Source organism: Salvelinus fontinalis, chromosome 33, assembly GCF_029448725.1.
Source record: "Salvelinus fontinalis isolate EN_2023a chromosome 33, ASM2944872v1, whole genome shotgun sequence".
NCBI classification, from domain to species: Eukaryota; Metazoa; Chordata; class Actinopteri; order Salmoniformes; family Salmonidae; genus Salvelinus; species Salvelinus fontinalis.
Genome location: NC_074697.1, coordinates 48,167,845 through 48,189,518, shown reverse-complemented (window position 1 = coordinate 48,189,518; position 21,674 = coordinate 48,167,845). Strand labels below are relative to the sequence as shown.

At 42.1% G+C, this 21,674-nt stretch overlaps 1 protein-coding gene and 1 long non-coding RNA gene across 6 annotated transcripts; one reads left to right on the top strand and one right to left on the bottom strand.

Moving 5' to 3' along the window:
* The first annotated feature begins 4,008 nt into the window (after nucleotides 1–4,008).
* LOC129832437 (high affinity cGMP-specific 3',5'-cyclic phosphodiesterase 9A-like) lies at nucleotides 4,009–20,948 on the top strand. 5 transcript variants are annotated; one of them, XM_055896506.1, is made up of 20 exons: nucleotides 4,009–4,211; nucleotides 4,665–4,855; nucleotides 9,471–9,541; nucleotides 9,906–9,983; nucleotides 10,189–10,232; nucleotides 10,439–10,493; nucleotides 10,621–10,691; nucleotides 10,810–10,897; nucleotides 11,069–11,153; nucleotides 11,282–11,356; nucleotides 11,603–11,689; nucleotides 11,830–11,934; nucleotides 12,106–12,188; nucleotides 12,496–12,652; nucleotides 13,097–13,210; nucleotides 15,313–15,417; nucleotides 15,687–15,815; nucleotides 16,040–16,135; nucleotides 16,358–16,435; nucleotides 17,231–17,319. In XM_055896506.1, exons 2-19 carry the CDS (start codon nucleotides 4,787–4,789, stop codon nucleotides 16,400–16,402), a joined length of 1,557 nt encoding a protein of 518 aa, XP_055752481.1. In that variant the 5' UTR covers nucleotides 4,009–4,211; nucleotides 4,665–4,786; the 3' UTR covers nucleotides 16,403–16,435; nucleotides 17,231–17,319. The 5 variants fall into 5 exon arrangements, with proteins under 5 accessions (XP_055752481.1, XP_055752482.1, XP_055752478.1 ...); XM_055896505.1 differs by having other exon boundaries at nucleotides 4,013–4,211; nucleotides 16,352–16,435; XM_055896503.1 differs by lacking the exon at nucleotides 16,358–16,435 and having other exon boundaries at nucleotides 4,011–4,211; nucleotides 17,231–20,948.
* LOC129832438 (uncharacterized) lies at nucleotides 4,496–5,744 on the bottom strand. The gene is made up of 2 exons (XR_008755946.1): nucleotides 5,170–5,744; nucleotides 4,496–4,727 (listed from the first exon to the last, which is right to left on the bottom strand). It is a non-coding gene; the product is annotated as an uncharacterized LOC129832438 (long non-coding RNA).
* Nucleotides 20,949–21,674: the final 726 nt, after the last annotated feature.

Here is a 21,674-nt window from a genome sequence, read left to right as displayed (position 1 = left end):
AAAATGCATTCAAAACTACTTTCCGCACATTTCTGATACTTTCTTAGGCTATACAAGTGCTATCTCTTGCAAGAAATAATATGTTTACACCTATGCAGTACCTTTAGCAATAATAATTATAATAATAAACCTCTACTTTAGTAAAAAAAACAATTTTGACAGGTGTGTTGTAATAAAAAGGAGTGGTGTCCACTGATTAAATGTAGTCTTTCTGCATTGTGAAGAGGGAAAACCCAGATATTCACAAAGTTTGTGATGAATGACAGGTTGTTTCTTTATGCAAAATAGATTTGGGGTTTAAAATTAAATTAAGCTGCTTTGTTTTAGGGGTTTAGTGAAGGCGGGTCATTTTTTACCCTTAGGACAAGGGGAGTATACAGAATGTTAAGACTACACAAGGGTTAATAGTATTTATGCAGTGTGTTTATGCAATGTGTCATTAACTTGAATTGTTAGGGGACTTTGAACCATTGCACATGTGTTTTGTTGTTGTTGTTGCCATTAATGTTATTGTTGTTTGACAGATGTCCCTCCTCTTTATAGAAAGGGCCCTAAGGCAGTAAGATACCCCTGATTTACCTACAGGACAGTATCCGTGCTTGATGTATCCGATAGCTACAGAGGAGGACAAAGAGGAAGAATAGCTAAATAAGAGTCTTTCATCCTCCAGACATGAGGACACAAAACATGAAGGATGTGGAGAAAGGAGATAAAAGGAGCTTCTGAGCAGTGTTCAATATTTCTGAGCTGTGTTGGGGTCTGAGAGAGAGAGAGAGAAAGAGAGAGTAAGTGAGAGAGTGTGTGTGTGTGTGTGAGTGTGTGAGTGAGTGTGTGAGAGAGAGAGAGAGAAAGAGAGGATAAAGTGTGAGTGAGAGAGAGAGATATAGATAGAGAGTGAGAGAGTGGGGGTGTAGAGAGCGAAAGAAAGAGAGAGAGTGGGGGGTAGAGATAGAGGGATGGGGAGAAGGAGATGTGGGGGGAGCAAGAGAGAGAAAGAGAGAGAGAAAGAGAGTGATTGGTTGGTGCCCATGTTCCATTCTTATTATCAGGTTAATGGCTTCCTCTCAGATCTCCAGCTGTACATCTTTTATCGTGAAAATCGGACCGCACGTTGCACTTTGTCGCCTTTGTTCTGTTGATTCTGCCTCCCTGATTACCCAAAAAGGTGTAATGCTCCTTTCTCTCAAGTTACATAAGCGTTGAAAACGTATCTGGTTTTGATCTCAGCCCAATTGGTCCGATTCCATTTTTAAATATAATTTGGCTCCGGCCACACAACGCAATAGTATTGTAAGCAAATACAGAAGAGTGGATCTGTCAGATTGAGTTTATTGTTTATCGTTTTGGAAAACTGTCTTTGATCTTCGGAGCCATCTCTCATCTCTCGTATTAGTCCGAGCTCTCAATGTGCCTTTCTGCCTCTCCCACTCAGGTGATGTGTACTTCGAAGCCTATAATTATACCTGAGGGATAGGTTGGCCACAGCAGCTATGTTTGTGTGGCTCTACCTGGCTTGTGTTGTGTTGAGTCAGTCAGTCAGTCGCATATCCGTCCCTGTGAATCAAGGTGGAGGAGGCTGTCAGTCCTCCCTCAGGGCAATTAATTATAGCAGACCTGTTTGGTTGGAATAGGCTTTCCCCTGCCTAGTGTGAGCGTACCACACACACACACACACACACACACACACACACACACACACACACACACACACACACACACACACACACACACACACACACACACACACACACACACACACACACACACACACACACACAGACACACACACACACATATGGGAATGCAAGCATGCACACGCATGCACACACACACACACACTACTCTCAAACAGCGGGATAGATAGTGAGAGAGGGAGGACAGTGACAGCATGAGCATTGCCAAATAGAAGCCCATGCCTTTATGAAGACATCTTTGTGAGTCAGTGTTGTGGATCGTTGGCTCTAATGCTAACCTTAACCTTGATTGAACTCAGTTGGCTCTGTTGAAATTTGAAGGCTGTTGATACCGAATGAGAATAGACGACTAGACCGCAAAGTGTATTTGATTTTGAAATGGTCGAATAGCCCATTGGTTTAGCCATAAGCATATTTCTTAATCCAGAGTGAATATTGATTGATATTGACTTTTATCACAACATCTACTTACTGTAGGCCTACAATGGTGACAGCAGAAAATCTGATGTTGAAAAGCGGAGTTAAATGGATATGGGAAGACTGGTAGATCACTTCAAGTTGTCTGCTGCTGAACTTGTCTGACTAAACCATGTGCTAGTCTCATTTTCAATGAGGGGTTGAGGAGAGGGAGAAGTGTGTGTGTGTGTGTGTGTGTGTGTGTGTGTGTGTGTGTGTGTGTGTGTGTGTGTGTGTGTGTGTGTGTGTGTGTGTGTGTGTGTGTGTGTGTGTGTGTGTGTGTGTGTGTGTGTGTGTGTGTGTGTGTGTGTGAGGACAAACAGCTCTGCTTTCACCTCTATGGCTCTAGCTGTTGGATGACCCCACAGGTGGACAATAAGGTCACCACCTTTTTGAATGCTGCCTTCAAATGAAATAAAGACAAGTTTCTTTGTGACCGTGGATTGTGCATCTACAACACAGCAGAGCCATCCAAATAACTAAAATAACAGCAGAGCCATCCAAATAACTAAAATAACAGCAGAGCCATCCAAATAACTAAAATAACAGCAGAGCCATCCAAATAACTAAAATAACAGCAGAGCCATCCAAATAACTAAAATAACAGCAGAGCCATCCAAATAACTAAAATAACAGCAGAGCCATCCAAATAACTAAAATAACAGCAGAGCCATCCAAATAACTAAAATAACAGCAGAGCCATCCAAATAACTAAAATAACAGCAGAGCCATCCAAATAACTAAAATAACAGCAGAGCCATCCAAATAACTAAAATAACAGCAGAGCCATCCAAATAACTAAAATAACAGCAGAGCCATCCAAATAACTAAAATAACAGCAGAGCCATCCAAATAACTAAAATAACAGCAGAGCCATCCAAATAACTAAAATAACAGCAGAGCCATCCAAATAACTAAAATAACAGCAGAGCCATCCAAATAACTAAAATAACAGCAGAGCCATCCAAATAACTAAAATAACAGCAGAGCCATCCAAATAACTAAAATAACAGCAGAGCCATCCAAATAACTAAAATAACAGCAGAGCCATCCAAATAACTAAAATAACAGCAGAGCCATCCAAATAACTAAAATAACAGCAGAGCCATCCAAATAACTAAAATAACAGCAGAGCCATCCAAATAACTAAAATAACAGCAGAGCCATCCAAATAACTAAAATAACAGCAGAGCCATCCAAATAACTAAAATAACAGCAGAGCCATCCAAATAACTAAAATAACAGCAGAGCCATCCAAATAACTAAAATAACAGCAGAGCCATCCAAATAACTAAAATAACAGCAGAGCCATCCAAATAACTAAAATAACAGCAGAGCCATCCAAATAACGGTATTTCTATGTGTACTTCCGATTGGTTAAATGTCGTATCTTCTGCTCTCCCGATAGTTTACAATTGGCTCATTCATTCCCCTCCTCTCCCCTGTAACTATTCCCCAGGTCGTTGCTGCAAATGAGAACCTGTTCTCAGTCAACTTACCTGGTAAAATAACGGTAAGTAAATAATAAATAAATAAATAAGTGAGAGAAAGCAGCAGTCTCACTTGATCCATTGTTCTCGTCCTTGTCATATGCCCTTCAAATCAATGTACTGTATTTGATGTTTGACATGTACCAATTGCCTAACTAATGTCCACCAAGCCACTAATCCACTAGTCCTACAGACCACCTCCTATTGTATATTGACCTCCAGAAAATGTACTTACTGACAAAGCACACAAGTAATAAGGTATGAAGTAATAAAGATACTTGAATCGTCCCGTGCATACATGCACATGTCTCATTGATAAGACATATGGCAATGGGTGTGTAGTGACCAGCAGGTTTGGCAGCTTCTATACTAAAGACATTATGGAGATAGGAGGAGGGCAGCCTATTTTTTTTCTCACCGTAGTAACAGTCCCCTGGCAACGGACCAGAGTGCCAATTATTGCTAAAGTCCCCCAGGTTCTCCCATCTCACTCTGTGTATTAGTAGCATCAGCAGCGCCGGGAAAGTTTAGAAGCTTTATCGCGTCAGGGGAAAACGCCATCGCTGACACAGTAAGTCATTGGGATGTGTTTAATTATTCTTTTACCGTGACATATTAGATTCCAAGATAGAGCTTTAGAGTACATTTGTGATTTCATTTTATTAATGTGTATGGTTTTTACAATCCTGTTGTTTCATATTTCTGTTACCATGAGTCAGAATAGTGAGAATATTTCAAATGTCTTGATGGCAGTAGATGGAAATGTTTCCGCAATTATGAGATGATAGCAATGGATTGATTATATTGTATCAGTGAATTGAGTGTGCAGTTGAAAATAATAATGCAAAATGAAAAAAATGTTGATGGTCCTTTAATTGTTTTCTGGATTATAGATTCATTGAGACAGTACAATCAATACATGTTGTGATTAATACTTTTCAAGTCTCAGTTCCAATGTAGTCTATTGCAGTATTTCAATAGTGGCTCCTGTGTTGCAGTCATAGCATCTCTCTGTATTTCCCAGGGCTCTGACCCTGGCCATATAGGCTCCTCTGCCGGAGGACGGGGGCTCCAAACCTTCCTCCTGCTGGATTAGTGAGAGCGAGAGAGAGAACGAGAACGTGAGAGAAACATAGAGGATTCAGCATGGGGTCCAGCTCCTCTTCCTATGCCCCAAAAACCATCTATCTGGACGTGGATGGAAAGGTTCAGAAGGTGGGTTCTCCTCTATCAGGTTTATATTATCTCTATTTTCCCCATTTCTTTTTTGATTGATTTTTCCCCCCCTCTGATTTCTAACTGTTACTAATCTCTCTAGATAAGGTAGGTCCACCTCTTTATGAAACCTCACAAACTAATTGTCTCTCTTTTTTCCCATTCTTTTTATCTTCAAACATTTTCTCGAAGTGTATCTATTATTCTCCGGATCAGCCGAGTTAACAGATTGCGCCATCAGCTATTTTCTCTACCGTAGCTAGTCAGCATACTTGAAATGAAGTAGTGAACACCAAGAATGAATCTCTTATTACCTGTCCATGAGTTCCATCCATTTTCATTAGCGCATATCCTGGTTGACCAGAAAAGGAGATCCACAGACACAGTATCCATGCTCTTCTCTCTGTGTGAGAGAGGATGTACTCTGAGCTCGTTAGTGGGCGCGCTGGGGTCTCTCCGTAGGGACTCCCGTATCAGAGTTAGACTCTTATCATAGACAGCATCCAAAGTACCTTGTGTGATTACATCTCTTCGATCATTGAGGTCCCTGGCTGCAATGATGGAGTCGACCAATAGACAGACTGGATGGTGAAATGGTGTCTGTTTTTTTTTCGAGTAATGGCAGGCTACACTTAGAATACAGTATGGTTTGACTACTGTAAGAATCAGGTGACCAAATCAAAGTCATATAATCTCTACAGGTGTCTAATGATATTGACACAATGTGGGTTCATTATGGCTCCACGGTTTTTGTTGGTTCCCACACACCTAATCTTGTGCACCAGTCATTCTGTGCCCCTTGTTGCCTGTATTCTCTATTTTATTTCTACATTTGGGGTGAAAAAGTTGTGAATTCCCCTCAAAACATGAGTCAGGTGTGAGGCCTCTGAAATAGCTGTGTTTTCTAATAAACCAAGAGGTGGTGTGACATTGTGTTTCACAGGTGTTTGTGGCATACTTTAAACGAGCACAGACGGCGCCACCTGTTGCTAGCATGTTCTATGTCTCCATTGTTTTCTACTCCCCCCTCAGTCTGAGGAAAACTAGAGATGGTCCCGTGTGGCTCAGTTGGTGAAAGCGCGTTGCTTTCAAGGTTTTCGGTTCAATTCCCGCAAGGATCACATACAGGAAATCGTATGCACTCACTGTACTGTAAGGGAAACCAAAATTGTTTGGTGGACTAATTCATTATCAAAGGGGGAAGAAACAGAACGTGATATTTGTGAGGGTAGAAACATCACTAGCCTACCCGGTATGTTCTTGTTATCGCAGCTCCCGGCCATTGCACTGTAATCATGTAATACACATACTGTAGATAACAATATAGGCTACTGTGTCTCGTATTTGCTCTCATCATATGCTTCAACATCGTGGTGATCACCGACTCAGAAGATTAGGTGATCTCGCTCTCTGAGGCCGACGTGAGTAAATCACAAAAAATGTAAAATGCTATGGGCCCTCAAAGTCTTTCGTCAGGTCAAAGGTATTCCAGGGCGCGCTCTCAGAGCATGCGCAGAACAGCTGGAATGCGTATTCACAGGCCTTTTCAACCTCTCCTCGTCCCAGTCTGTAATCCCCAAATGTTTTAAGACGACCACCATCATTCCTGTTCACAAGAACTCTAAGGCTTCATGCCACAATGACTACCGCCCTGTAGGACTCACATCTATAATCATGAAGTTCTTTGAGAGGCTGGATATGGCACGCATCAACTCCATCATCCCAGACACCCTAGACCAACTCCAATTTGCATCCCGCCCCAACAGATCTACAGACGACACAATCTCAATTGCACTCCACACTGCACTCACCCACCTAGATACGTAAGAGGAATACCAACGTGAGAACGCTGTTCATTGACTTGAGCTCAGTGTCAAACGCTATTGTCCCCTCCAAGCTCGTCACCAAGCTTAGGACTCTGGGACTGAACACCTCCCTCTGCAACTGGATCCTGGACTTCCTAACAGGCCGACCCCAGGTGGTGAGGGTAGGCAACATCACCTCCGCAACGCTGACCCTCAACACGAGGGCCCCACAGGGGTGTGTGCTTACTCCCTTCTGTACTCCTTGTTCCACCACAACAGCGTGGCCAAACACGACTCCAACACCATCATCAAGTTTGCTGACGACACGGAGGTGGTAGGCCTGATCACCAGCGACGATGATACATCCTACAGGGAGGAGGTCAGTGACCTGGCAGTGTGGGGTCGGAAACAACAAACTCTCCCTCAACGTCAGTAAGACCAAGGAGCTGATCGTGGACTACAGGACAGGGGTGGGGCAAGCACTCCCCCATCCACATCGACGGGGCTGCAGTGGAACAGGTCAAGAGCTTCAAGTTCTTCGGTGTCTAAATCGCTAAGGACTTAAAATGCTATGGGCCCTCAAATCCTCAAAAAGTTCTATAGCTGTACCATTGAGAGCATCTTGACTGGCTGCATCACTGCTTGGTTATGGAAATAGTACCGCCCTCGATCGCATGGCACTACAGAGGGTGGTAAGGACAGCCCAGTACATAATTGGGACCGAGCTCCCTGCCATCCAGGACCTCTATATCGAGCGGTGCGAAAGGAAGGCCCTGAAAATCGTTAAAGATTCCCACCACCCAAGCCATTTAGACTATTCTCTAGTGCTGAGCGATTAATCGAAATGTCAGTAATTTTTCCATGTCGGCTCAATTACTTGAGTTCCGTTTCATTCATATTTTTTTGTGTGAGATCAATGCGCTCATTGCACTGCAGTTTCTTTAGAGATATATCAGATCATTTGCCCGACCGGTGCGATGTAGTAGGGAGTTGTAGTTTCCAACAGTTCTACATAGTTTATTGCAGAAAGCGTGATAATTAACCACAATGACCATTATCCATTGCGGGGCTAAACTTCTCCAGTCTGTGTTTCTTTTACGCTATGTAGGAGACAGATGAATGTGAGATCAAGAAGTGGTACGTAGAGAGCAGTTTCTTCAAGAGGTACCTCTCCCTGAAAATACATGATCTAAGTGATTGATCGTTGGTATTCAGCAGTCATAAAAGCGTGCTGTATTTACCTTGAAGAACTACTAAAATAGTGATTTTGTCAGACAGCATAGGCAGCAGCTCTCTAGAGGTGAGATGATGACTTGGAATGAAATAATAAAGTCATCAAATAAAACAACTAGAATATACACAACAACTGAAATATTGTATTAAAGTAAAGTAATGTGAATAAATTATTGTTAATAGGTGATGAGCAGGAATGGGCAGTCACTACCATGGGACTTTTATTCATTGTTTTAATCTGTGTTGTTACAGCATTCAACCCACATAATGCATAGCGCATTTAATGTTGAAAAAAAGTATTGAAACCGAAATCAAAAATGTTGATACTTAAAAATAAAAATAAATCGATTCGGGAACAGAAACAACCTCAGAAAGCATTAAACACTTTTTGTTCTACTTTGTCATTTTTACATTGTTATTGATTGCTGCATTGTTGGGGTTAAAGCTTGCAAGAAAGGCATTTCACTGTACTTGTGCATGTGACATTCAAACTTGAAACTTCTCTTATAGAATGTTGCTTGTTATACAATGGGTGGATTTAATCCTGGATGTTGATTGGTTAAAACCCCTTTCCAGCCCGTGTCTATTGTGATGTTGCATTTGGTAGCATTTCAAATAGCAACTGCTTCTCTAATGGATATGTCCTCCAATTTCTTTGGCTCATTAAATCTTGAACGCATTCCCGGAATAAAAATGGTAAATTCCCCCGGCATATTTAACCCACTTAGCACAAGTGAATCTACCGGATTTTGTTACCTTTGTACACCTTCTATCTTATTTCTTCAAGTCTGCTTTGATTTTGGATACATAGAGCCAGGCACTTAGTAAGCCCAGTATACTTGTGATGACACACACCCCTGTTGTTGTGGTCGCATAGAGTGGCTCAAGTAGAGACCTGAAAGTGACACATGTCCATTCGAGGGCTCGAGAGTTTGAGGGATTGTCTACTGCATCTGCTTGTGCAAAAGGTCTTCAAGTTGTTGGAGGCTAGCCAACATCGCAAGCTTAGATACACTTTACTTGACAATGAATCTCAGACCGGCACAATATGAAACGAATATGTGTGCCATCAGTAGACCACAAATAGGAACTAGCATTGTTAATGAAATGTATAATCTGTTTGGACATTTCTGTGTATATTGCTGTGGTTTACAGAGAATGATACACACTCTCTCGCTGGTTGATGACGCAAGTATTTGTTGCTAGTATGTTGATGGAGTGTCGTATTATCAACGTTTGGGTTGGTCCCTGACAAAGGGTAGGCTACACTGGGCTGAGTTCACACACATTTTCAACTTCATGCCTTTGTGATTTAGTCCTCAATATTTGAACTCGTAACATACAGGGCTCACTTGAAAAAGAGATGTGGATCTTAATGTGACTTCCCTGTTTAAAAAAAGGATAAATATCTTTTAAAAAAACACAATTTTTTTCTACCCCCACTCTTTCCACTGTAGCCTTTTTTTTTCTTCTTTACAACAGACTCAGGTCTCACAGAGAGCAGACTGTTTTCAGGGGGCTTGAGATGCATAGGGAGACAGACGCCTCTCACCCTTCGTCTGCCTTTTTTCCCCCAGGTGGTTTTCAGTCGGCATTGTAGCCCATGTGACATCAAGGAGCTTCTTTGTTCCTCGTCCAACATCCCCAGGTCAGTGACATTTCAGCTGCGGCCGCCTCCTTCCCTCGTCTCTCTCACCATGCAGTCGTCACACATCCGTCGAAAGTATGCATGACACACAGCACATTTGTTTCAAGTTCACCACAAACCTATCATCTTTCTATCCTGACTGAGCTTCATGAACGATAAGTCAACTACAAGTAAACACCAAACGGCAAGCTTCGCGTGTGTTGTGTTTAAGAGCATGTTAACAAGAAATGTAGGTTGCATTCTTAATGGATCCCTATACAGTGCACTACTTTGGTGCCCTGGTCAAAAGTAGTGCAATTTGGGAATAGGGTGTGCTTCCTGGAACACAACCTTATTATTTATTATTGTTGTTCCCCCTCTGTAGGAATACTGCTATCATGATGGTGGATCTTGAAGGGGCTCTGGTGTCCATAGACCCGACCATGCCTACCAACTCTCCCAAGTAACACGTCACTTTTACCCTCCAAATCTCCAAATCTCAATGATACAGTATTTGCTCTATTGAGCTCGGTCACAGAAAAACATTCCTGACCGCTGTTAATCCAAGGAACGCATAGCCTATGTACTATGTGTTGAAATACTTTTCAAATGTTATGTAATCAACGGCTTGACGACTGACGTTGGAATGTGACTGACATGTTTTACAGCTCCTTGTACAAAGTCATTTCTTTGTCCACCGGTCAGCTAGGAGGTGACGTACCCAAAGCGATATTTCAAATTCAGCATCACTTTTTTTTAACCTTTGACCTTTTAGATCTTAATTCATTCTTTACTCACATCACTCACATAAAAGCTATCGCAACCAAACTTAAAAAAACAACGTTAAAACAACTCTGGGTACTAAGGGTGATTTTTGATCACTAGAGTGATTTATTTCTTGTTTGTTTGCGCCCACAGAGAAAGAAGACATGTTTCAGAACGTGTTATCTCAGGTGGCAGAGCAGTTCAGTAGGTAATTGGTGTGTTTATGTTTCACTGCAGACAGAAGCGCTACGCTTTAGCTTTTTCCCTTTCCGCAGAAGTACCTCTATGACACCAGAGGCTGTTCAAACAAACCCCTTTCACGTATTTCTTTGCAGGGCTTTCCGGATCAACGAGCTGAAAACTGAGGTGACCAACAGACTGGCCATGTTGGAGAAAAGAGTTGAGTGTATGTGCAAGTTTTTTGGTTTGTTTGACTATCGGTGTGTTTCTCTCTTTGTGTGTGCGTTGCTTCACTGTTACTGAATTCACCACGTCGGGTACTAACAGTCGTGTTGTCGTTTCAGTGGAGGGGCTGAAAGTTGTGGAGATTGAGAAGTGCAAAAATGACCTAAAGAAACTACGAGATGAGATGACATCCAGAGGAGGAGGGAGGTACGATGACCTTTAACATAAATGACACTCACCAAGCCATGCTTCAGATTTCTTAGGATATTCTATAGTAAGACTTTTATGTTGGTTTTAAAATGATGTTGTGATTTAGAGGAATTATACAGCAAGCAGATTAATGATACAAATATGATGTATTTTCTCCCATCTCTTCAGAGTTGGGAACTGTCCCTGCAAATACAACTTCTCAGACGACGGGAAGAAACTTAATCCCAGACGTGACGTCCCAAGTTATCCAAAGGTACGGAATTAGGTGATTCTAGTAATATACAGTAGGCTATACATTTTTTTCTCAAACCTAAAGATATGAATCACTTTGACATCATTAATCCTAGGACTGACGCTGTGACTTCCCTCTCATTTCTACAGTACACCTTATCCCAGGAGACTATTGAAGCACTGAAGAAGCCAACATTCGATGTCTGGCATTGGGAACACAATGAGGTTAGTTCTCTTGAGATTCATCTATCATCTGATATATATCATAATGCCATCCAGGCCTATATAATCACATTTTCGTAGTAAAACATTTTGAAGTATTTTCTCTACACTCAAAAACAATCTTTTAGTATTTTCTTCATGAGTCCAATTGTGCATGTCAGCAATCATGTTTTCAAGATAGAACACTTGCTGCGCCTTATGATGATGCGTGTAGTGTTCTTTTAACTGTGTCTTTGATCGGTGGCTTAGATGCTGAGCTGCTTGGAGTACATGTACCATGACCTGGGACTGGTGAAGGAATTCAACATGAACCCCATCACTCTCAAACGTTGGCTGGTACAAGTAGAACTGTATAAAAGCAATTATCTCAATGTGCAAGTGACATGCAATTGATATGAAACAATGGCTTCCAAGAAGAGAACCTAAAAGTATTGATGATATTTGGATAGTTTGATTGACAGCTTTCTTTCTCACAGCTGGGCATTCAGGAGAACTATCGCAGCAACCCGTTCCACAACTTCCGCCACTGCTTCTGTGTCAGTCAGATGATGTATGGGATGATTAACCTGTGTAACCTGCCGGTAAGAAGTGACTGTACTAATATAATATAATACGTGCCATTTACCAGACACACATGGTCTATAACTAGGGTCCAGACTTTTTTTCCTGGTCAGGTCAGGTGGTCAGGAAAACCTTCTGGCACCTTGTATTAGAGATCAGAGACATGAGCACGTTCTGTGTGTGTTCCTCAGGAGAAGATGACTCTGACGGACATGGGCATTCTCATGACAGCTGCAGTGTGCCACGACCTGGACCACCCCGGCTACAACAACACGTAAGCGCCCAAAGGTTCCTACTCTGCGCCTCAGTTCCCACTGCTCTACAGCCTTGACTTAGATCGCTGAATAGATGTGGACGACAGACACAACACGGATGTTTTGGAACTCCTTCAATTCTGTTATTACATCGTGGAAATGGTCCAATCTATACTTCCAGTTTTGATGTGAGGTCGGGAGTTCCGCCCTGGCCATGTGACATGGCCAGGGTGAAACTCTGGGTCCTGGTGATTATAGGCTTCCCTGGTCAGGTCATGTTGTCAAGGAAAACTGATTCATGTCTTAGAGGTTTATTTTGCCTGTCAGGTATCAGATCAATGCTCGCACAGAGCTGGCCGTGCGTTACAACGATATATCTCCCCTGGAGAACCATCACTGCGCCGTGGCCTTCCAGATCCTCTCGCTGCCCGAGTGCAACATATTTGCCAACGTCGAGTTGGAGGCCTACAAGCAGATCAGACAGGTAGGTGGTGACCTAGGCTAATGCACAGTGATTCTTTCTGCATACCAAATGGCACCCTATTACCTACATAGTGCACCACTATTGACAGAAGTAGTGCACTATACGGGGCGGCAGGTAGCCTAGTGGTTAGCGCTTTGGACTAGTAACCGAAAGGTTGCAAGATCGAATCCACGAGCTGACAAGGTACAAATCTGTCGTCCTGCCCTTGAACAAGGCAGTGTTCTTAGGCCGTCATTGAAAATAAGAATTTGTTCTTAACTGACTTGCCTAGTTAAATAAAGGTAAAACAAAAAAAAATTATAATATAGGGAATAGGGTGCCACTTAACATACAGCCTTTGTCTTTTTGCATTTCCTTCTCTCCAACTAACCACAAGATGTTTTGAGTTGGCCTAAGGCAGGAGGGGGATTTCATCATTTCTGATGATTCCATCTCCCTTTACAGGCCATCATTACCCTGATCTTGGCCACAGACATGGCCCGGCATGGAGAAATATTAGACTCCTTCAAACATAAAGTGGACAGCTTTGACTTCACCAACGAGGAGCATGTCACATGCGTACGTATTGTACATCACATGACATCAACTGACTATGTATACTGTACATCAAGATGTGCCAAATAGGCATACCTTTGTTCAGGTATAGCCTCAGCAAACGACAGAAACTAGGAGGAGTGCGCTATATCAAAGACAGGGATGGAAAGATAGGGCATACCCAAGAAAGACTTTGAATGGTGGCCTGGAGATACACTATATATACAAAGGTATGTGGACACCCCTTCAAATTAGTGGATTCGGCTATTTCAGCCACATCCGTTACTGACAGGTGTATAAAATTGAGCACAGAGCCATGCAATCTCCATAGACAAACATTGGCAGTAGAATGGCCTTACTGAAGAGCTCAGTGACTTTCAACTTGGCATTGTCATAGGATACCATCTTTCCAATAAGTCAGTTCGTCAAATTTCTGCCCTGATAGAGCTGCCCCGGTCAACTGTAAGTGCTGTTATTGTGAAGTGTAAACGTCTAGGAGCAACAACGGCTCGGCCGTGAAGTGGTAGGCCACACAAGCTCACAGAACAGGAACGCTGAAGCACATACTGTGGCACGAAAATAACGTCTGTCCTCGGTTGCAACACTCACTACCAAGTTCCAAACTGCCTCTGGAAGCAACGTCAGCACAAGAACTGTTTGTCAGGAGCTTCATGAAATGGGATTTCCATGGCTGAGCAGCCGCACTAAGACCACAATGCCAAGTGTCGGCTGGAGTGGTGTAAAGCTCTCCGCCATTGGACTCTGGAGTAGTGGAAACGTGTTCTCTGGAGTGATTAATCACGCTTCACCATCTGGCAGTCCGGTCTGGCGTATTCCAGGAGAACACTACCTGCCCGAAATCATTGTGCCAACTGTAAAGTTTGGAGAAATACTGGTCTGGGGCTGATTTTCATGGTCCGGGCTAGGCCCCTTAGTTCCAGTGAAGGAAAATCTTAACGCTTCACATACAATGACATTGTAGAAGATTCTGAGCTTCCAACATTGTGGCAACAGTTTAGGGAAGGCCCTTTCCTGTTTCAGCATGAAAATGCCCCCATGCACAAAGCGAGGTCCATACAGAAATGACTTGTCGAGATCGGTGTGGAAGAACTTGACTGGCCTGCACAGAGCCCTGACCTCAACCCCATCGAACCCCTTTGGGATGAATTGGAACACTGACTTGCGAGCCAGGTCTAATCGCCCAACATTAGTGCCCGACCTCACTAATGCTCTTATGGCTGAATGGAAGCAAGTCCCCATAGCAATGTTCCAACATCTATCAGAAAGCTTTCCAGAAGATTGGAGGCTGTTTATAGCAGCAAAGGGGGGATCAACTCCATATTAATGCTCATTTTGGAAAGAGATGTTCGACGAGCAGGTGTCTACATACTTTTGGTCATGTAGTGTTATGTGATTGTAATGGAGCTAAGAATGTACTGTAAACTCACTCCACAGCTATCTGGAAATGTTGCAGACGGAGATATCGAACGAGATATGTTTTGATAGCTCAAACGGTTGGTATGTTGTCAAGGAGGGCAGTCACGTGTGTCTCCAAGCAGAGGATCACTGGTTCAAGCCCGATACAGGTACAGTGGAAGACAGGGACAGTGGAGGACGCTAAACTGTTAGCAGCACACGGATGTCCGTTTCATGATGTCAGTCCGGTCCTATCCTATGGAATAAAGCCAGAGGGTTCTAAGATAAAGTGCCTGTGTTCATCTCGATTGCTCCAAAGCCTTTTACCACAAGTACAGTGCCGTGAAAAAGTATTTGCCCCCATTTATGATGTTCTCTACTTTGTATATTTTTGATTCTGAATGTTATCAGATCTTCAACCAAAACCTAATATTAGATAAAGGGAACCTTAGTGAACAAATAACACAACAATGACATACTTATTACAGGTTCCCTTTATCTAATATTAGGTTTTGTTTGAAGATCTGATAACATTCAGAATAAAATAATATGCAAAAATAGAGAAAATCTGAAAGTGGACAAATACTTTTTCACGGAACTGTAGACCTTTCCTGAAAAGTCACACTAGCTAGCCAATGCTAAAAACGATGGTTGTGTTGCCATAATGCACGGTGAAAATGACTCTGTATTCCTTGTCTGTATGTGTGCAGCTGAAGATGGTTCTGATCAAATGCTGTGACATCTCCAACGAGGTCCGGCCAACCGAGGTGGCCGAACCCTGGGTGGACTGTCTGTTGGAGGAGTACTTCATGCAGGTGACCTCAATCAAGTCTAATCATAATGTCTAATAATGTGTAATAAGAAAGTCTAATAATAGTGAGTCTAGTAATGTGTTGATTTGAATTTTTGGAGTGAAAACGGGTTCAGCTGTCACTCTTGAAGTTGTGCATGCTTTCTTGAGAAGGGTAAAAATCGTTGACATTTCGTCCATCTTGGCCTTCATCGGGACGAATCTGTCGATAAGAATGATGTCATGAAAGAGTGGGGTGACATGTACAAACCCTCCTGTCTCGGGAATTGACAGAGTGACAGGGAGAAGACTGAAGGGCTGCCTGTGGCTCCGTTTATGGACAGAGACAAGGTGACCAAGCCCACTGCCCAGATCGGATTCATCAAGTTTGTCCTCATCCCAATGTTTGAGACAGTCCTGAAGGTAGGCGTGTGTGTTTTTAACTACAAAGCAAATGTCACAATATAGACATAGTGTGTAAGTACAGTATGTGTGCCGCCTGTGAGTGTTTGTGTGTGCTTCCGTTTGTACAGGTCTCTTATATTTCACGACCTCTTGAAAACAATGCCAGTGGATAATTGCATATTGACTAGAAAAGGCTGCTGTCCTGAATACCTACCCCCCAACCTCCCCTGTGTGTGTTGCAGCTCTTCCCCCAGATTGAGGAGATCATGGTGCAGCCTCTGAGAGACTCTAGAGACCACTACGAGGAGCTGAAGCAGATCGATGACGCCATGACAGAGGTATGAAAACAGTTCACACTTAATAATTACAATGTCCTTCAGGGTCGGGGTCAATTCCATTTCAACTCCAGTCAAATTCCAATTCCCGATTTTCCTTGTTGAAAAACATTGGACAGAATTGGATATTTCTTATTACTCACGATCAACCAGGGTATTTGTATCCTGGGGGGTGTCCAACCACTTTCTAACATAAAGGTGTGTCTTTTGTTCAATGAGGCACAGAAGAAAAAAACGGAAAATATGTCATTAGGAGGGAAGAAGAAGTAGGCTTTGCTGCTGCTGCGAGCACAGTGGTACTGTGTAAGTAACTGACTCTGATTGGCCTGTAGTGTTAGTCCTGAGTGCCCCCTCTCTCTTCTGCCTCTCTCCAGTCTGCCAACAACAACACTGCTGCAAGCTAGTGAGCTAGCTATAGTAGGACCGCAAAGTTTTTTTCTACTACGACCGCACAATATTTTCATCACTCTGAATTTGCTTTCGAAAAAAGAACTGAATAAACCAAAAAGAATCAGCTCAACTCTACTGCATTCAAAATGTTTGTTTTCACAAAAATAACAACAGACTGTTGAGTACTTGGAACCACTAGCAAGATTAGGCTCTTCCGTTGAAGACGACGTTTATAGTTCAAATATTCAGTTCTATAGTATTCCCCTCCAATTTGCACCAATCAGTCCTGGCCCTTGGGAGGGAGGGCACTCACCTCAACACCAAAAACGAAGCGGGTCATTTACATAGACCTGCAGCCCAGTGGCAAAAGCAAAGTGGTGAAAACGTTGTGCTGTCTAAACGTCATCAATGTGTGTCGTGGGATTCGTCACAAACTCATTGATAACGTTTTGACGACCGAATGGTATCTTCCCCGTCTACGATTTGACAGTTTTTCTCTCCCATTGCTGTGTGTGGTGTTGCAAGTTCATAGTGTGCACGATTTTCCACAGCGAAGAGCATTGTGATGAATGGAGCCAAATCACAATCAAGAATGCTTTGTCCTCTTATTAAAACACATTGTGTGTGCGCGTGTGCGTGTGTCACTTAATCAGAATCCTGTCTCTGGAGAATGCAGTCTGATATCCTGAGGTGCTTGTTTCATTTTAGGGCTCTGGCTCTCGTTTTATGATCCAAAAATTCAAGAAGGTTGTGGGTCGTCCTGATCTGCGTCTTTGAAGACAAGATGGAGGGTGAAAAGAGTTCTTTTCTACACACTGAGCCAACCTCAGACGACATGAAACCCCCTGGTTGATCTCCACTGTTTTGTTATGGACATTACAGAAGGACAATGGCTCTGTTTCAATGTCCACACTAGCATACTACTTAGGAAGAATTCATGTATCAGGTACATTGGAATATAGCCAATGTGTGTTCTTGGTGTAGTCTGTTTTTTTTCTTTCATTTTTACTGTAATTTCTGAAAGCTAATTGGTCATTGTAGGTATCAATTACTGTGTTCACACAGGCAGCCTATTTCTGATCTTTTTTGCCCAATAATTGGCAAAAGATCTGATCTGATTGATCAAAAGACCAAAAAATGTGGAAAATTGGTCTGTCTGTGTATACGCAGCCTATCATAATTTCGGAGTGACAATTGGCCATTGTAGGTATCAACATGCCATATTTTCTGCTTTCTGTTTTTAGTCACACTTGTTGGTGTTGCCTATTACAAATAGCAACTAAGTTGTATGCTAGAACACTCTCTTTTCCTTTTCAGTTCTCCTATTCAAATGCAAAACTGTTTCTGAAACCGTTTGAATAAATTGACTCTCGATTTAAACATGTCAAGTACACAGCATATTTTAACATAATTCTGAGGGTTAAACATTATTCCAACAAATTCAACAAATTATTCCCCGGTGTGTGCACTGAATTAATTTACATAAATTCATATTTTGAGGTTTGTGTAATAGCACATCCATTGTCGTGCAATATATTCATTCTGAGATACATGTTGTAAGTTATTACAGAAGTAGGTAATTACAATCTGAAATGTTATTCTTATATTCTATTTATTTTTGCATAGCACATCCTGCATAAACTGTGTAAAATACAGTACAGTTGTAAAACATATAATATCCTTTTATATGACATGTGTCACCTAGTAATAAACTCCACCAGTATTTTGAAAAGGTACAGGTTATTAACAAGAGATTAACATGCACAGTAGTGTCTGATTTTCATGTCAGAATGTAATTCTCATCGAAGGTTCATGAGTCATGCCATTGACTCTTCTCTGATTGGTGCAGGGGTGAATGAACCAATGGGAGGTCAAGCTCGGGAGTCTTTGAAAACGTATGTATTTGACTTGATATCTGTACTCTATTGTTTATGCTTCATGCACAATACGGATGGCCCTCGCTTACGCTTGGATTTCCTACTCATTGTCATTCAGGAAAACCATTTTAAGAGCGTAGTAGCCTATAGCTCAATGCTTTGACTGGGTATGTGTTGAAACAGGACCTCTTCGCCAGTTTTGCTGCACCACCCCAAGCTACCACATTTCTCTTTAGTGTCCCTCCACAAAGATACGTGGGTGGTATTCAACAGGTACAGTAGATTCACTAGTGCCTGTTTTATAACTGTTGTTTACTGCAACCTGTTTCACATTTCCAAGAGCGATTATTGTCCATCTGTAAGACGATACTTACATAGGATTACACTTTTTATGACCCACGTGATTCTGATGACAATTGGATGATAAAGTATACGGCCCCGAAGAATCCAAAGAGATAGGATGTCAGTACTGACTTTAATGTTTGCTGCGGGTCTGCTGCTAAATACTGATGACAAAACAGGGCTGGAGAGAACTTTCCTCTGTTTGTTTTCTTTGCCAGTTGGCTTCGTGTCTAAGGCCTTTTCACCTCTTTTCTCAATCTGTTTGATGGGTTCTTGGGGCTGAACTTAGGTCCTGAGTATAGCCTAGTCCTTTTGTTTAGAGGGAAGTATCTTTATTTCTTGTGTTGCATGAAAGTAATCACTAGGCCTTGCTATCACACTCTCCCCCCCAAAAAATGTATCTTTCTGATAAATGATGCTTTGCTTGTAAACTATTTGTTTTAGGTCTTTGTTTGATTCTCACTGCAGTATGATTTTGCTATTTTCTTTCATTTCAATTACTCATAAACACCCCTCAGACATGTCCTACTCTGTCGATGACGGGGCAGCAAGAGACTGAGATAACTCCCGAGACAAGTATAACCTTTTTACATCACTCAAGTTTGTTCAAAGAAAGGACAACTCTCAGTTGACACTGAAAGACACGTCTGAAGTCTTTGAACGAAAGTAATTACCCTCCAGCCCCCTCTCCCTCTCTCCTTCCCTCTCTCCCTCCCTCCTTTGCGCAGTTCTCACTTGCGTGCAAGACATCAAGACCTCCAGTATTTACATTAACCAGAAGGAATGCTTTAATTAGCCATGACATACTCTTATCACGAAGGAGATGCTGTTGCTTTGCCAAGCAGAGCTAAAGGGACATATTGTTATCCTTTAATATACACTACCGTTCAAAAGTTTGGGGTCACTTAGAAATGTCCTTGTTTTTGAAAGAAAAACACATTTTTTTGCCCATTAAAATAACATCAAATTGATCAGAAATACAGTGTAGACATTGTTAATATTATAAATTACTATTGTAGCTGGAAAGAGCAGATTTTTTATGGAATATCTACATAGGCGTACAGAGGCCCATTATCAGCAACCATCATTCCTGTGTTCCAATGGCATGTTGTGTTAGCTAATCCAAATTGATCATTTTAAAAGGCTAATTGATCATTAGAAAATTATTTTGCAATTATGTTAGCACAGCTGAAAACTGTTGTCCTGTTTAAAGAAGCAATAAAACTGGCCTTCTTTAGAGTAGTTGAGTATCTGGAGCATCAACATTTGTGGGTTTGATTACAAGATCAAAATGGCCAGGAATAAAGACCTTTCTTCTGAAACTCGTCAGTCTATTCTTGTTCTGAGAAATGAAGGCTATTCCATTCGAGAAATTGCCAAGAAACTGAAGATCTCGTACAACGCCATGTACTACTCCCTTCACAGAACAGCGCAAACTGGCTCTGACCAGAACAGAAAGAGGAGTGAGAGGCCCCAGTGCACAACTGAGCAAGAGGACAAGTACATTAGAGGGTCTAGTTTGATAAACAGACGCCTCACAAGTCCTCAACTGGCAGCGTCATTAAGTAGTACCCGCAAAACACCAGTCTCAACGTCAAAAGTGAAGAGGCGACTCCGGGATGTGGTAATCTGACCCCATTAAAAGCTCTGTACAGGCCCTTATCATGGCCTATCAAGTAAATGTTGTTCTTTAAACTGAATTTGTCAGTGAAAGGGTGTTGGAGATAAGTTCGCTAGAAGGTTAATCATAAGTGATTAAATCTGAGCTCACCACAATGTTAGAAACTCATAGAAGAGCGAAACGCATTAAGCTAGACTGCCAGATAGTTATGTCTACGTGTTTTAGTTTTTTGGGTTACTTTGACTCACCCATCAGGGATAGATGTCACGTTCCTGACCTGTTTTCCTTTGTCATGTATTTGTTTTAGTTGGTCAGGGCGTGAGTTGGGTGGGTTGGTCTAGGTTTGATTTTCTATGTTGGGATTTTGTGTTCGGCCTGGTATGATTCTCAATCAGAGACAGCTGTCAATCGTTGTCCCTGATTGAGAATCATACTAAGGCAGCCAGGGTTTCACTTGTCTTTTGTGGGTGTTTGTTCCTGTGTCAGTGTTTGGGCCACACAGGACTGTTTTGGGTTAGTCACGTTTGTTGGTTTTTGTATTTTGTAGTGTTTGTTGTTTTTCCATTAAAGAATGAATACTTACCAATCCGCATCTTGGTCCGATCCATGCTCCTCCTCGTCTGAGGAGGAGAACGACTACGACAGCCGTTACAATAGGTCAAGATGGGCCACATTCAGATTTCAAAATTGAACGGAGGGCCACACGGATTTTTAAAAACTATTTGTTCTTCAAAATAAATTTGCAGCCCAAAAAGGGCCGTTATTTCATTATAGCTTCATTATGATTTCGGCATATTCTGTTATCATGTTTAAGAAGTTCAAGTGTAGCCTTGAGTCCTTTTTTCATGTAAAAAAATATTTTGTGCATCTTGTGGAAAAGAGAACTATGTACGTTCTTTCCTCCATGTGCGTTTAGAGACAAACATGATATGTAGCAGCTGACAATGTGATTAACTTATAGGAACACAGAAAATTATTTGAAGTTGCAGAGCCATTTTGGACTGCCCAGTACATGCATCTCCCATCACCATGCTCTCTCGGTCTCTCTCTTTCTTTCTCTGGCTCTCTGCACAGAGCGCCCCCTAGGCTCAGAGTCTCTTCCCTGACTGTTTTTCTGTAAATGACTAGGGTCAAAGGACAGTGTGTGGGCTAGATGACAGTGCTGTTGCTTTAAACCCCTCCATCATCAGTCCTTTTTCGAGGGCAATTTCTGCTGCAGGCTCTATCATGACCCATGAACCTATAGCCTTCATACCAGCATTCTTCACAGAGCAGCAACATGGCAACCTTTACATGCCTTGTACATACCAAC

Coding starts and splice junctions, on each gene's coding strand:
- LOC129832437 (XM_055896503.1), top strand. CDS start 4,787: ATGGGGTCCAGCTCCTCTTCCTATGCCCCAAAAACCATCTATCTGGAC. Junction 9,542..9,905: donor TCCTCGTCCAACATCCCCAG/GTCAGTGACATT, acceptor CCCCCTCTGTAG/GAATACTGCTATCATGATGG. Junction 11,357..11,602: donor GGCATTGGGAACACAATGAG/GTTAGTTCTCTT, acceptor TCGGTGGCTTAG/ATGCTGAGCTGCTTGGAGTA.